General features: G+C 37.9%; 1 protein-coding gene across 3 annotated transcripts in view; it reads right to left on the bottom strand.

Annotated features, from left to right (window-relative positions):
* SMAP1 (small ArfGAP 1) overlaps nt 1–15,035 on the bottom strand; it is a 92,459-nt gene that overhangs the window by 53,229 nt on the left and 24,195 nt on the right. For all 3 annotated transcript variants that reach the window (XM_032104754.1, XM_032104753.1, XM_032104755.1), the window contains exons 2-4: nt 12,133–12,266; nt 11,350–11,435; nt 8,248–8,323 (exon numbers count right to left, since the gene is read on the bottom strand). In XM_032104754.1, coding sequence (XP_031960645.1) covers nt 8,248–8,323; nt 11,350–11,435; nt 12,133–12,266 — 296 coding nt within the window. The remainder of the gene's footprint in view (nt 1–8,247; nt 8,324–11,349; nt 11,436–12,132; nt 12,267–15,035) is intronic.

Genomic DNA, 15,035 nt, shown 5'->3' with positions numbered 1-15,035 from the left:
CAGAAGATTCAAGACATTAAAAAATGAGCGCATTATCAAACCACTCAGGAAGTTCTCAGCTGAACCAAATACAAAAGTGCCCTCGAGTGGCCAGTTTACACACATACAATATGCAGGGAAATAACCTAAATGAAGAGGACTATTCTGCTTTCATTTGATAGGTTTTAAGTTCAGCTGCTACATATGTTTTTCTTATTCAGCAGACTTTTGATTTTATTACTATATATTTCGAATGTTGACAACACTAAAATCAGTAATTTATCCTAAAGCAGTAGCAATTACAGACTGCTAGTAGATGGATATAAACACACTATCAATTGCTTGACATTTTTTAAAGAGGCCTATTCTTGAAATACTGAAAAGAGTATAAGAATACTAATGTACTATTAATAACATCTATGAATATTTGGGAGTTCTTTAGGCTAACTCACAAGGCATTTTTTAAATTATTAAAATGTCTCCCTGTGATGGTGGTTTTGGTTGGGGTAGAATTAATTTTCTTCACAGTGGCTAGTACAGGGCTGTGTTTTGGATTTGCTGAATGCAGGGTTGATTAATTATAGAGATGCTTTTATTATTGCTGAGCAGGGCTTTTCTGCTCTTCGTACAGCCACGCTGGCAAGGAAGTTGGGGCTACATGGGAGGTTGGGAGAAGACACAGCCTGGACAGGTAACCCCAACTGACCAAAGGGATATTCCAGACCATGTGACATCATGCTCCATGTATAAAGTGGGGGGAGGAAGGGGGACATTTGGAGTGATGCCATTTGTCTTCCCAAATCACCATTACACATGATGGGGCCTTGGAGATGGCTGAACACCTGCCTGCCTGTGGGAAGCAGTGAATTAATTCCTTATTTTTCTTTGCTTGTGTGCATGGCTTTTGTTTTCCCTATTAAACTGTCTTTATCTCAACCCATAAATTTTCTGGCTTTTACCCTGCTCAATTCTCTTCCCAATCCTGCTGGTGGCAGAGCAAGCAAGCAGCTGTGCAGCCCTTGGCTGCTGACTAGGGTGAAACCACAACGCTCCCCTACTCAATGCTGTAACACTGGACACCGTAAGAAAGGTTCAGAGTCCCATGTTTCACAAAACAGAGCAGTAGGTGGCTATGAAAGCAGACAGTAGTGCTCTTCTATCAATATTGCGAACACACTCAGCACTCCTCCATCTCTTCAGAGTCACCATCCTAATTACAGAAATAGGCGAAGCTTATGCACAAGCCAGATAGATGTTGCTGGGTCATAGCAACAAGATGTAGTTCTGAACATGTGCAGAGCTATAGACATTTGTAACATTTACATCAGAGATGCAATTATACACTGTTCTGAGAAATAGATACATTTCATAGACTTGAGAACAAAATCTTTTTTTTCAACTCTAACCACCTATTGTTGCCCGCTATTTTTAGATTATTTATTGTCTCCTTTTAATAACCACCTATGTGAGATATTACAGAGTCACCATGGCTTAGTTAAATGTTGACACTGGATAAACGAAACAGATGCTTTTAATCTTACTGAATTGCCCTCCATTTCTCCTGTCCAGCCTAATATTTTCTGCATTTGCTCCAGGGAAAATTGTCTTCAGAGAGAATTTCCCAGCACTTCAGAACACTACCTTCTTTTCCCCTAAGTGGCTTGTTCTGCTGCATGCAAGATCATTTACATTTTCATGATCCACTTTAAACTGGCAAGGTAGTCACTAGAGATTTCATCTTTGGCAAAGTTTTGTTTACTTGGACATAGCAACTTGTAGTTATATGGTCCAGCTGTGTGAAGTACTCCTCAAAGTACTTACGGAAGTGGGGAAAATAAGACCCTGCATGTGGGAGCTGCTGGGAATGCAGCTGGCTTACTGAAAATCCAGTCCAGCCTCTCCAACTCCTTCATTATTCCATGACTCGGCAAACTTTTGCTGAAGGACAGTCACTAGTGGTACACCCAGGTACTGACACTGGGGCAAACACTATTTAACTTCTTCAGTAATGACCCATGCAGTGGGACAGAGTACAGGTTTGCAAAGGGTACAAACCAAGGAGGAGCGGCTCATGCATGGTACTGCCATTCAGAGCACCACTGACAGGATGGGCCATCAGGAACCACCTGACGTTCAAAGGAAAGGGCCAAGTCTTGCACCCGGGGAGGAATAACTCCGTGCACCAATATGGGCTCGGTATCAAGTGGATGGAAAGCAGATTTGCAGAAAAGGACCTGGAGGTTCTGGTGGACAAGCTGGACATGAGCTTGCATCATGGTCAAATCTGGGGTCACAAGTACAAGAGAGACAAGGGCACACTGAAACAAGTCCAGCAAAGACACACTAAGATGATTAAAGGACTGGAACACCTTTCAGACAAGGAAAGGCTTAGTGAGTTCAGACTGCTTAGTCTGGAGGAATGAAAACCAGGGGTACGGAATGAGCCGGAACAAAGACTAAGGCAGATAGGCTGTTGCCTGTGACATTCAGAAACAGGACCAAGAGGTACTGAACACAAACTGAAACACAGGAAACTCCACCGAAACATGAGAATAAATTTATTTCTTTTTTTAATGTGGAGGTAGTTGAATACTGGAACAGGTTGCTCAGAGAGGTCATGGAGTCTCCAGCCATGGAGATACTCAAAACTCAATTGTACATGAGACTCAACAACCTGTTCTAGATGGCCCTACTTGGAGCAGGGAGAACTGGATGATGTCCAAGGGTCGCTTCCAACCCTAGCTATTCTGCAAATCTATAATTCAACTCATTCTAACAAAACTATCTTGAAAATAATTCCTATTGCTGCCTGCCTTGACTAGCTTCCATTGTGCTTCCTATTGATGCCTATCTTGACTAGCATATTTTAAAAACACTTCCTATCACTTGATTCCAAAGTTTTTCACAGACCGCAAAAAACCCCAGTAGGCTTATTGCACTTTTGGGAGGGGTAACTGGTAACCTCTCTCCACAACAATGGTGGAATGCTTCTGAATGCTGGCTACTATAAACTGAAATGTTCATGTGCCCTGTCATACCTCAATTTGCACATCTTAAGATGCCTACCTAACATACTTTAGTGCAGTAAATATATTATAGATTTAATCTCCTTTAAGGTAACTTTCTGAAAATTGTGCCATCACAATCTCTAAAGGCACATCACATTTTAGCTAGCTGCCTAAGTTCATACTTCTTAAATTATACACAATGTCTTAGGAAAACATGAAAAACGTAGACCCATTATTCTTTTTCTTCAGTGAGCTTAAGAGTTACTTGAAACGTCTGCTACATACATAATTCACACCCTTTCTTAAATACAGAAACTTTGTCTCCTATTCTCTAAACATTGTCAGGATGTGATAATATATTCCCACTTCATGTAGTAGAATAAATTGTACCATTTCATAGTTTTTGAGACTGAAAAGCATTTGAAATTTACTTCAGCTGAATCACCATCCACCCTGAACAAGGCAATTCTCCTATATACTTACTTTTATTAAAAGCTGCAGAGATTGTTTATGATGATACCTACATAGCTAACCTTTATCCTCACTCAACACAGTAACCTCATCACTTTTCCTCATTACTTGTATGGCACAAGGGTCATTGTATTAGATAAAAAAATAAACAATAGTTGAAGAAAGATTGTCTTTTTACAGGTTTTATTTTACATGAAAGAGGAGGTGCTAAGTTTTTTAAAAAAAGATTTGGAAAGTATGACTGCTTCAAACTTGATTTCCTGTGCAACTTTAGTACACTTAACTTAGCACCATGTAGATATGGTCAAATACAACTATTAGGGTTGTGAACCAGAAACAACTTTAGTGCAGTCCTGGGTCTCAAGGAGTCACCCCAGCAGTTCTGACTTCAAATTCTAGAACAGCATATTCTAGACAGATTTTCTGGAACCTTGGTTCTAAAAGTACACATTTCCTCTTTATTTATTGATAAACTGCAATCATCTACTTCAAAGCTGAAGTCCTCTAGGCCAGTAATTTTGGAAGATTCTTACTAACTCCACAAAACCTAAAACAAGCAGGATTTGCCATTTCTCTTGGCCATGCATCTAAGATCATGAGTCTCATTAACAACTGTTCCTCCACATAACCAGTTGCATAGCTCTGGTAAGTATTTGGGACTCAATACAGAGATTGTCAGTCAAAATGATACTCTGTTCAGACATTCCTTTCATGAAAGCCCACACTCCAGAGCATTTCTCCATGGCTCATATTTGCCTCACTTAGATTTTCTTCAACCATTCTGAAAACGTCCATCAAGTCATTTATTTAAGCATACCAGTTCAGATTCTTGGGAAAAGGTGTTTGTATAATTATAAGCTGTGCTTTTTTAAGAGCGTTCCAGGAAACAATAAACTAAAGGAGCATAAAGAGTTTAATGAGAGTCCACAGCAAACAAAAGGTTTAACAGTCTTCAGGACTAAGATGGTTATAGAAGAAACTGTTCTGCATGCTTTACCCTTTAGTTCTAGCGTTGTGTACAAAAAAACTCTATGATGAATATAAAAGAATTTGCCTAGGAGTCAAAGTGATGATCAAGTACAATTTTGAAGTGGAATGATATTCCCAGTTTCATGTCTGTACTACCCGAAGGACAGTTTTAACATCCAAAACCACGTCTTGCTGCTTGACCTACAGCAACTGTCTGTAGTTAACCATAGAAGCAATGCAAGCTCCCACTTGCACTTTACAAGCTTTCAAGGATAAATGATGTCAAACAGCACAGCATATTGCACAGGAAGCTGTTCTTGTTGCTATTTCTTAGATGCACTATTTATAAAGATGCCCTAATTGTTTCACTGCTATGTGAAGTTTGATTTATTAGATTCTATGCTATACTTTACATCATTCATAGTTTATGTATGCCTAAAAATCAAGAAAGGGGTTTGGCAGAAAATTAATTGCAGGACAACAGTACTATGCTGAAGATACTTAAAATACATTTATTTGCTAACAGCTGCTGCTGCTCCTAAGTTGATTATTCAAAGAGCAAAACCAGTTCTTTCTAATAAACAATACCACTTCACATGTGTTATTCACAGGACAAACACATATACATTCTTCCAGGGTATCAGCCTCTCAGGTCTTTCTGTAAATAAGCCACAAGCCTGCACTGGGTCTAATCAAGAAAATGAGAGTAACTATTTACTGATAACCCACTTAAAACAGCTGAGTAAATTGTACCACACATTTAGTCCTGAACAGTGGCACAGAACTTGCATCTCGCATTTTTCCGAAAGTGACAAATCAGAAAACTCTGAGATAATATGCTTCTTAATAGATTTTAAATACTTTTAAAAATCAAGTTGCTTTCTGTCAGCATTAGATTATACTAATGTATATTTGATTTTTACTTAAATACATTATTCTATTTAAAATGTAACTAGCCAATAAAACCACAAATGCTTTTTTTGCCCACAGCTTTATCCTGCATCACTTTTCAGTGAACCATGAAAAAAAAAAATTTCTATTTGCATATTTTTAGTCAGCACGTTTGATGGCACTACCAGCCTCTGCACTAGCTAATTTTGTTATTATAGTGTGCAACTCTAAAAACGAAACTTAGTAATACAACAGTCTTGTCAGAAAACAAAAGATCTTCTATAATTAAGAATAATAAAATAAAAAATTTGTAACAAAAGACATTTGTAACTCATTGTAACAAATGAATCCTGACAGTCAAAAACTGAACCTTGACATATACTCCTGGCTTCAACACACAGAATACATTCACAGAGATGTCTTGCTAGACAAACTTGAAAAGCTTATGAACCTGCCAAAATTACACTAAGAGAAATATTGTACGGCATGTTTTAAAACTTTTATGCTACAGGAAGCTTTTACTACAAGCGACTTGCAACAGTGGATGAAATCTGGAAAAGCCCCTTGAAGTTTTACATGCCACCTCAGTGAAATTACCACATTAAGGAAATTGACCCTTAGGCATTGCAACCCTGTTTCTGCACTTCTGTATCACCTGCTTATACCTAGAAGGGATTCATTTCACCAAAAGACAATATTTGTGTGGTTCTCTAACTTAAATTAGCCTTAATCCAAGCAGAAGGCATTTCCATTTCAAAGGTGATAAGAAAAGATGTGCTAAAAAGCTCATTTGTTCCCCCAACAATGTTAATTTTGACTAAAAATAGGATACAAGGTGCTCTTGTAAAAGCAAGTATGGTTAAGAAATTTTCCAGAAGAGCTTCCCATGGTATAGCACTGACACCCCATGGGAACAGTTCACAAGAACTGACTTCATTCACTATTATTCATCGAAGTATTGTACTAGCGAGTGCCTTGACTGCTACCAAAACATTTGGTGGGGGCTGAAGGCTACAAGCAGGAAAGTTCCCCTTTCTCCACAGCTGCCCCTCAGTTCCCGGGGAATTTTGTCCACTTTCTAGCAGGTTAGAGAGAGGGTGTCTCAGATGTCATTAGGAATGCAAAACAAAACCTTTAAAAACCGTCACCACCCCCTGCACAAGGGCATGGAAACACACACCCCTTTCTCACTCCGTTCTCCTCAAACTTCTCACAGACCCCCATGTGCCAGAAGCATAGGGTAACCTCCCCTCTTCCCTGACAACAGTACCCAGAAGCATAAAAGCAGAGTACCAGACAAGCAGAGTGGAAGCTCAGCTTCACCTTTTCTTCTTTTTCCTTGTCAGGCCCAGGCCCAGTAGAAAGACAATCAGTGAACACCAGTCACAGCACTACAGGTGCATGTGACCTGGGCCAGGGCCGGAGCCCGGGAGGATAACCCAGCACAAGCACCAATGACTGTAGGTGCTACACACGTCCAGCTCATTTACTATCATGTACTTCCAGGATCTGCTATAACTGTGGCTACCTCAAGTCTGATGCCTTGTGGTCTTGAAGAAACACGGGTGACTGCGAATGTGTATGATTCATCTATCGCTAAAATAATGTATGATAGAATTTTGTTCCCAGAAAGATTATGCTACACACACTAGTCAATGAAAGAAAAGCCCAAGTAGGAAGAAAGTACTCAGCAGTGATGTGCATCTCTTCAGCTGATCTGGACTCTAACCTTGCTGCTATAGCAGGTAAGTGATCCGTATTACTCTGCAATATGCTAAAACAGAATCCGATTACTCCCTCAAACATATTACAGCATGAGTGAACTGCTACATTAGACACCAAGGTTCTCTGTTTAGATAGATCTTGAGTGTCTTTAGAACTTTTTAAAGAAATGTAATTTTAAACTCTTCTTGCTACTTTCTATTTTGGAATAAAAGTAAGGAAGGGTAACCAATTCGTAATTCAAACCACAATCGTATTTTACATCTTAAGCGAAGCAATTTCCCCCCATTTCAACAGTACTTAATGAAACACCCTTCTGTACTTTCCAGGTTTGCTTTATTTTACCCTTCTAAAATGAAACCATCATTCAAAGATCCATTTTCTCAAATGGGAAACACAGCAAAAACTCTCATGCTTCACACCAACCTGTCAAAGTTCATGGCCTATTAAGGCAGAGTAGTAAGCTACGGTTGGGCCATACTTAAATAAGGTAGGTACAGAGCTGTGTATGTTTAAGCATAAATACAACTATATAAAGAAAAATGTATAAACTAGATGATATGTTCCAGAAACAGGTGTATCAGAAAACAAACAAACAAAACCTAACAAGACTCTGAACTTCAGTAAAGGTTTGAATTCTCAAAACTCCTTTGCCAAGAGAAGCACTCGCCAACTTACTGCAGTGCACACACAGCTACAGGATTTAACAGCAGGCTCATTGTACTGCCTGTGTTTGCTACTACAGTGCACCTCACTGCAAAGAACAGTCTGGAATTCAGCAGAAGAAGGCCTCAAAACACCCTAGGATTTCTCATCAAGGCTTACAGAGAATGAGAGAAGACCATGTCACCAGAAACAGCAATCCTATCTTATCCCTGTAACATGTAAAAAGATAAATAAAAAAGACTCAAACTATACTGTTAAAGAACTATCCATGAGTGAAAAACACAATACAAAGAGTCATAAACAAGCTACCTGTTGGATCATAATGCTTTGCTAATATAAACGTAATAGACAACGTAGGTAGAACTTATAGAACCTAGGAATAGTCTTCAAGACATAGGGAAGGAAGTGCTTAGCTCTGAGTCAAAAAGTTTTCAACTGTAAAAGACATTTTAACATACATAATGTTTGCTACATTTCTCTTACATATTACATTTTCAAAAAAAAAAAAGTGACAGAATTCTTGGTTTAAGTGTTTACTTACATTGAAGGCATTAACTGCATTTTTATCATAATACTTCTTCTTTTCATACTTATCCCTGATGAAAAATTCCACAGCTCTGGAAGTAGCTAGTTTAAGGAAAATATGCATTCAGATAAATAGTAACATCAACCTAAAAAAGCTCATTGGTTATTCAAATTAAAAAACTGCACCTGATTCATCTCTTTTTGTATTTTTAAAACAGCAGAACAAACCACTCTACACAGAACAACTGCTGCTGCAGTGGCCAAAATGAGGTTCTTTGTACTACACGAAATTAATCGGTTTAATCTCTTACGAAAACAATATGAGAAAGATAGAGTATAAGTAACTCAGTGTTCCACAGTTTGGACGTTTTCACCTGGCATTTATAAGCTACATGGCTGTGGTACTGAAAATACTTGAACAATGGTACTCATATATGGTAAATAATTATAGCTTACTGTCTTAACTTGGGGAAAAAAAAATACTTTCTGTTCAGAAAAAAGGTGAAATGTATGTATCTGTTCTCTGATTTGCACAAATTCCACCATTTATCAAATGCTGATCATAAACACTTCTCCAAGATCACTAAGTCCTTCATGAGTCTCCTGTTAAAACAAACATCCTTGTGGAAGGGGAAAAAAGCTAAAACAACTAGTGACAAAAAGATACTGAAGCAAAGATGGAAATAGCAGCAAGCATAATGATGTAGAAAACCAGAACTGACAACTCAGTAGCCCAAATGCAAAAAGGAAAGCTAGCAGTTTTCCTCAATTATTCTCTCAGCTTCATAAAGCAGCTCATCCAAAGCAGTGTGAATACTTTAATTTTAGTAAAGCTCACTCTCTAGGATGTGAAGAAAAGATTTTAGCTACTTTGTCCGGCAATGTGATTATCCATTCAAAAACTGATACTGCAACTGTGGAAGCTCAGACTCATTGCCTCAAACTTCCAAAGTAATTTTTCCTCAACTGATGGAAAGATACCTTAGCTCCACATACTATGTCCTAAGATTAACACTGAACTCAGAGCACTCAGTCCCTTCATTCTGTGCGTCAAATTATATTATCAAAAATCAGAGTTTCAAATTGTATGCATCACCTGAAGACAGTTTCATAAAAATTACAAAAATCAAAACACTGCTTTCTACTTCTTTCCAAATATATATAAATTGTAAAGGGCATCCTGAGCACTTTGAAGGTACAACTACCTTAATACTAATACTGCAAAAAAATTATTCACTCTGTTGTTGGAAAAAACATTTTTCAACAGGAAACTAGACCTGCCATACAAAAAAAAAAAATCACAGTAGTCCTTAAAGTTAGCTTCTACACTACAGCATCTCTGCCAAGAGATTGAATAAAGCTCTTAGAAAGGTCACTCTTATGATTAAGGAGCAGAAACGACGAGGGATCTTTAGCAGGAGATTTTGGGCAGATCCCACCTACACATTTCTCCTGTGTCTCCACTTTACTACCTTAAAACTACAAGTATAATTAATAATATATTAATAGTGCTACAGGAAGTTAAACACTAATACAGATGAACATATACAAAATTGATCACATGAAAAATATTTTCATAGTTCATCCAAAAGAATATTCAGAATGTAAGAATACTCACAACCAGAACACTGATAACATACTAAGCTGATTTTATAGTGACACAACGGGCAAAGAAAAAAGGCAAAAAACATCCATAACACAACAGCTTGTCATGAATGCCAAGTAGGTAAGTAGCTGCCAAAGTTATGGGAAAATTGAGAAATAAATCAGAAAATGTTGGTATCACCTCTCATGGTAGTGCAGCTTTAATAAAGAAAACACAGGCAATTAAATATATTCAGTTGACTAAGTCCACCAGTTAGAAGCTAACAACTATTCAAAGGGGTATGTAATTAACTCAAGGCATACAGTGTGAACAAAAGAATTATTTTGAAAGTCTAAAAATTAGACAAGAAAAGCTTAAAGCATTATTGCTTCTCCTGCAGTAGCACCAGTGAATTTAAGTTAGCTGCAGTAAAAACAAAATACACATCTTCAAGAGCTATTTTAAGTTTTAGTCAAAATATTTCGGTCATATGGCTAAAATAAAGTTCTAGAATATTACAGCTGGAATACTACAGTGCTATCTGGTTCCAGTTACTTTTTTCTTATGAGGATGTATGTTTAATTCAAAAGCTACTAGAATATGAAAAAAACGTATCAGTTCTGCTCAAGTGCATTTTATAATGAGGAGTCTAACCCTTCCAGAAACAAAATCTTCTGGCATTACATATCGAGTGTAGTATCTAATAAACAGAAGAACCAAAATCACCTTTGTAAATAGCAAATTCAGATCAAGTTACGTCTAAGTCTGTTTATCAGCTCCTGCAGCTGGGGAAAGACACAGCTTACTTAAGAGTAGGTGTTTAGGATCTCATTATAATTAAAGAGTCCCAATAAGATCAGGTGAAGCAAATCCTACTTACGGAGTAAGTTCACTAAATCAAGAAAAAAACCCAACTCTAAATTAATGCTGTTATATATTATCCTAGTGATTCAGTAAAGGTATTTCTTGAGAAAAGTTATTTATTGCCAGTAGACAGTTTTCCTTCCAACCCTTCCTGTCCAGGTACATAGTGATAATCACACACAAACACAACTGGCGGCCATCAGAGAGGCTGGGTTTATTTATGTATTTCCATGCTAGTCACCTAGAGAAAGAAATCCATGCTTCACTGCAGTAAGATGCAATGGCTTATTTTACTTTACCATTCAGCTCATTATTTCCTGATCAAATACTTCTAACTTCAGCTGGCAGTTACTCAAGATAAAGACAGAATATTCAAGAGCTCTCCAGTATCACTCTAACTTCCTACATACAGGGAATTTATGAAGTCACCTCCTCTGAAAGCAAAAATAAATGGTGCTTGCCAAATCTCATTAAGAAGTAGATTTGCTATGACTGAAGTAATTTAAACCTTTTCTGAACTGTTCTCAACTTCCACTGTCATTTCTTATACAACAATATCAATGAAATAAATAATATGAGCTGACAAATGTAGCAGTGCCTTGAAACAGTCATAACATCTCAATTGCATTAAAAGTCATTTCAATGTGAAAGCCAAAACAAAAAGGATACTGATCTGTTTGAGGTCTTCGGAAGTTCTCTGGCAGATTAGCTTCATAGAGTAGTCTTGCTTTAGTATTTCCCATTTCCTGCATGCACTAAGGAAAAGTGGTAGAAAACCATTAGTTCATGTCTGTCGATACTGTAAACTCAGAAACAGTCAGAATGCAAATGGAGTGCTTAAGTGACATTACAAGTTTTAACTTGGAGACCTCCCTGTTGCCATACGTCTTGGGACATATGACCATGGCACAGGGGGGCTGCCTGCCCAGACTTGATGGACAAAAGTGACCAACACCAGTGCTGTTTGCAGCGTAAACTAACCCATCCAGGGAAAGACAAGCTTTGATCTCTCAGGATGGCTCTTCAGACCATGAAGACAAAGAGTAAGAAAATTTGTCTAAAGGCAGGAAGAGGCTTCAGACTGGAGCATACCTGGCAGAGTCAGTGCTTGATAACACCGAAAGAACACAACCAGGCATCACACAGATGCAAGTGCTACTGTCCTGTCCCTTACTAAAAAGGCTTACACTTTTTCTACAAATACAACCAAGAAGTAGCTTTCAGAGTCCCTGGGGCAAGATAGAATACCTCTAAAATGATAGAGAAATGAGAGCTAAACCAATTTCTGATGTGAATTTTATGAATTTAGGCTCACTACAGTAGACGTATGATACATGCAAAAGCTAACAGGATTGTAAAACATTTAAACTGGGCATCATGATAAATGCAAATCCTTTCAGAAGTACTCCTGACATCCCTTCCAAACTGGAAACATATTTGAAGATATTTTACCTGTATTTGCTCTGGTGTCCATTGATCCAAGTTGACAGACTTGACCCTTGATATATGAACCCCAAGATTTCGATGTATTCCAGCACATCTGATGCAGATAAAAACACCAGTGTTCCAAGAAGCCCATCTTGGTCCTAAAATGAATGGGGAAATAAACCAATTATTTTCAAAATTCCATATACTGTGAAGATTTTCTCTGGCATAATTTTATACCGACAACATGAATGAACAGGCTTGAATAAAGGCTCACCTCTGCTTCTCTAGAATATCTGTCACTTTTAACAATCTCCACTGTTAACAATTTTACTCACAGACTTCTAAATAATGTCACAAAACATTAACTAGCCAGATTTATCTAGAAAGTCGTATGTTGGGTCCACCTCCCCACCTCCAAAACAACACAACAAACAAATCTTAGAAAGCTGGCTTACTAGCAACAAGAATTTTGCTTGCATCTTGAAAAATCCTTATGGCTATGCCTCAGATGAAGCATCAACAGAAATCAGTAGAAGTTGCTCCTTTTTCTCCTTTTAAAAGCTTCTTAAGACATGCATTTGTACTTAACTTGAAATTAATTGCAGGGCAATTTTATATTAATGCAACAAATCTTTTAATACCTCATACAGCACAGACTTTACAACAGTAGCATGCAAGCTCTTAGGAAATGACTATACAGAGATTTGCAAAACCAACTGATAAAAATATCCATCTAAGATGGTGGAGAACTCATTATGTTCAGTATCCTTGATTTCTAAACTACAGTATGAGTTGCCATTCACAGCCAAATGGATTTTCTAACAGAATCGGGCTGATTTTTTAACTTTACCATTGTTTCTCAACTGTGCTGGCATGTTAAGACAGTTAAAGTATGCTGGCCTGAATTATCACGGTGACAATTAGGCATTTTCACTTGAAGCTACTATTCATTCTCTAATTAAACACGTATCATTTTATTCCAGCCCTGTACATCACCACTGTTAAAGGCACTACTTTGAAGTCCACCTAGTTCTGAACTCTAAGGAGTTCAAAGATTAAATAACTACCATGAAAAGCAAGAAGGCATATTGAAGAGTTGGAAAACATTTCGAGCAGTTATTTTCTGCTTTTGTATGACAGACGTGCACCTAGACCACTCCTGCAACCGTAGTTGTTTGCATTTCAATATCAATATATTGTATGAACACCTTCCTGGGATCAACAAAAGATGCCTCCTTCTCCTGATCTTTAGCTTAGGACTGTGTTGGTTTGACCCCAGGCAAAAACCCACAGAGCTGCTCACTCACTCTCCTCTCCTACCGGACAGGGAGAAAAGAGTAGGAAGGGGAGAAGACTTGCAGACTGAGATAACAGTTTTATTAAGTGAAGCAAAAATTGGATACAAAGGGGGGAAAAAAAGAAAAGAAAGGATTTCTTCATTACTTCCTATGGCCAGGCAGCTGTCCAGCCACTTCCTAGAAAGCTGCTCTTCAGCACCCACACCACTTGTTTTGGACACCGCCATAACCAAGACTGCTCTTTCATCCTCTTCCTTTCCTTAAGCATTTCTTGCTCGAGCACTTTACCACATGGCATGGAATGGACAATTAGAATCAGCAGATATCTCAGCTGTGCTCCTCCCAGTTTCTCACCTGCCACCACTCATCCGCTCAACTCTTGGGAACAGAAGAGAAAAAAGAAAAGCTCTGATTGTGTTCAAGCACTGTTCAAGCAATAGCCACAAGAAGGAAGCAGGAGAAATCCTTTCAGTTAGACTCCATTCTTTAGAACTGGTATTTGAAAATCCCAAGACACATTCACGGATCCCACATTTGTTGCAAAGAAGCATTATTCTTACGAGTGGAAATGCTGGGAATATTTTGGGGTTTAGTTTATCTTTATTTAACCTTGCTTTTAATCTATCTTACTCAATATCTCAAAAAGTCAGAGCACTTGATGTCCACTGCTTGACCTTTAAGACCACAATCATTAAAATGACTGGCAGTTTTCAAAACAACTGCTACTATCATAAAGTTAGATTTCAAGGGTCAAGAGATCTAGGAGTTACTCACAAAAACTAACACACCTTTTCCCACATGGCAATTCTACGTTACAACTACTACTTGTCAGATAAGAACGGTCAGACTGTTTGTAATGTGCCTTAAATACTTCAACAACTAGCTACCTATTGATCTGCCTTTTTATTTCCCCCTATAAAACACTACAGACACAAAATACTCACTCTTACACTTGGTACATTTGTATTACAGGAAGGCCTCACTTAAAATTTATACTACTTTTAGTTTTAGTGCTCCAGGATAGAGTTTTGCAGGTCATTTGCCTCAACCTATTAATCAAGTTTCAGCTAAAATAGTACACCAGAAGAAACTTAATAAAAAACCTTCTTAGCCACTCCATTGTAGATCAAGTACCTCAGTTTATGCAGTAGATTAATCTAGTCATGACAGTTTAGAAACATGTAAGATAAAGTCTTGTGTACCCAACAGCTTCTCCAGTTTTTCCCCCAAAGTATAACCCATGTGCTTTCTAAAACCTGGAGCCTGTTTTCATCGGGTTACTACAGGGAAGGAAGGTGTTTAACTATACTATCTATATGCTGTCCAAGTTTTGAATCCCTATAGGGTGTTTACACAACTGCTATGAATTTTTACCACAAATGAGTTTGTAAAACTACACATCACATGGGGTTCCTGTACTTCAGGTACTGCCTCAGCTATGAGATCCCAGACAGGCAAATTCTACATTAATGAGACAAGTCTGGAAGGAGGACTTGACACGATTGAAGTCCAAATAAATTAAGAGAGAGATTATTAACTTTGTAGTTAAAATACTACACTTGAAACTTTGTTAACAAAAAGAAAGACAACTTGTTGTAGCTGGTTTTCTCCTGGAAAAGAGCATTTGTA

This window comes from Corvus moneduloides, chromosome 3 (assembly GCF_009650955.1).
Source record: "Corvus moneduloides isolate bCorMon1 chromosome 3, bCorMon1.pri, whole genome shotgun sequence".
NCBI lineage: Eukaryota > Metazoa > Chordata > Aves > Passeriformes > Corvidae > Corvus > Corvus moneduloides.
This window is presented reverse-complemented; position numbering and strand designations above follow the sequence as displayed.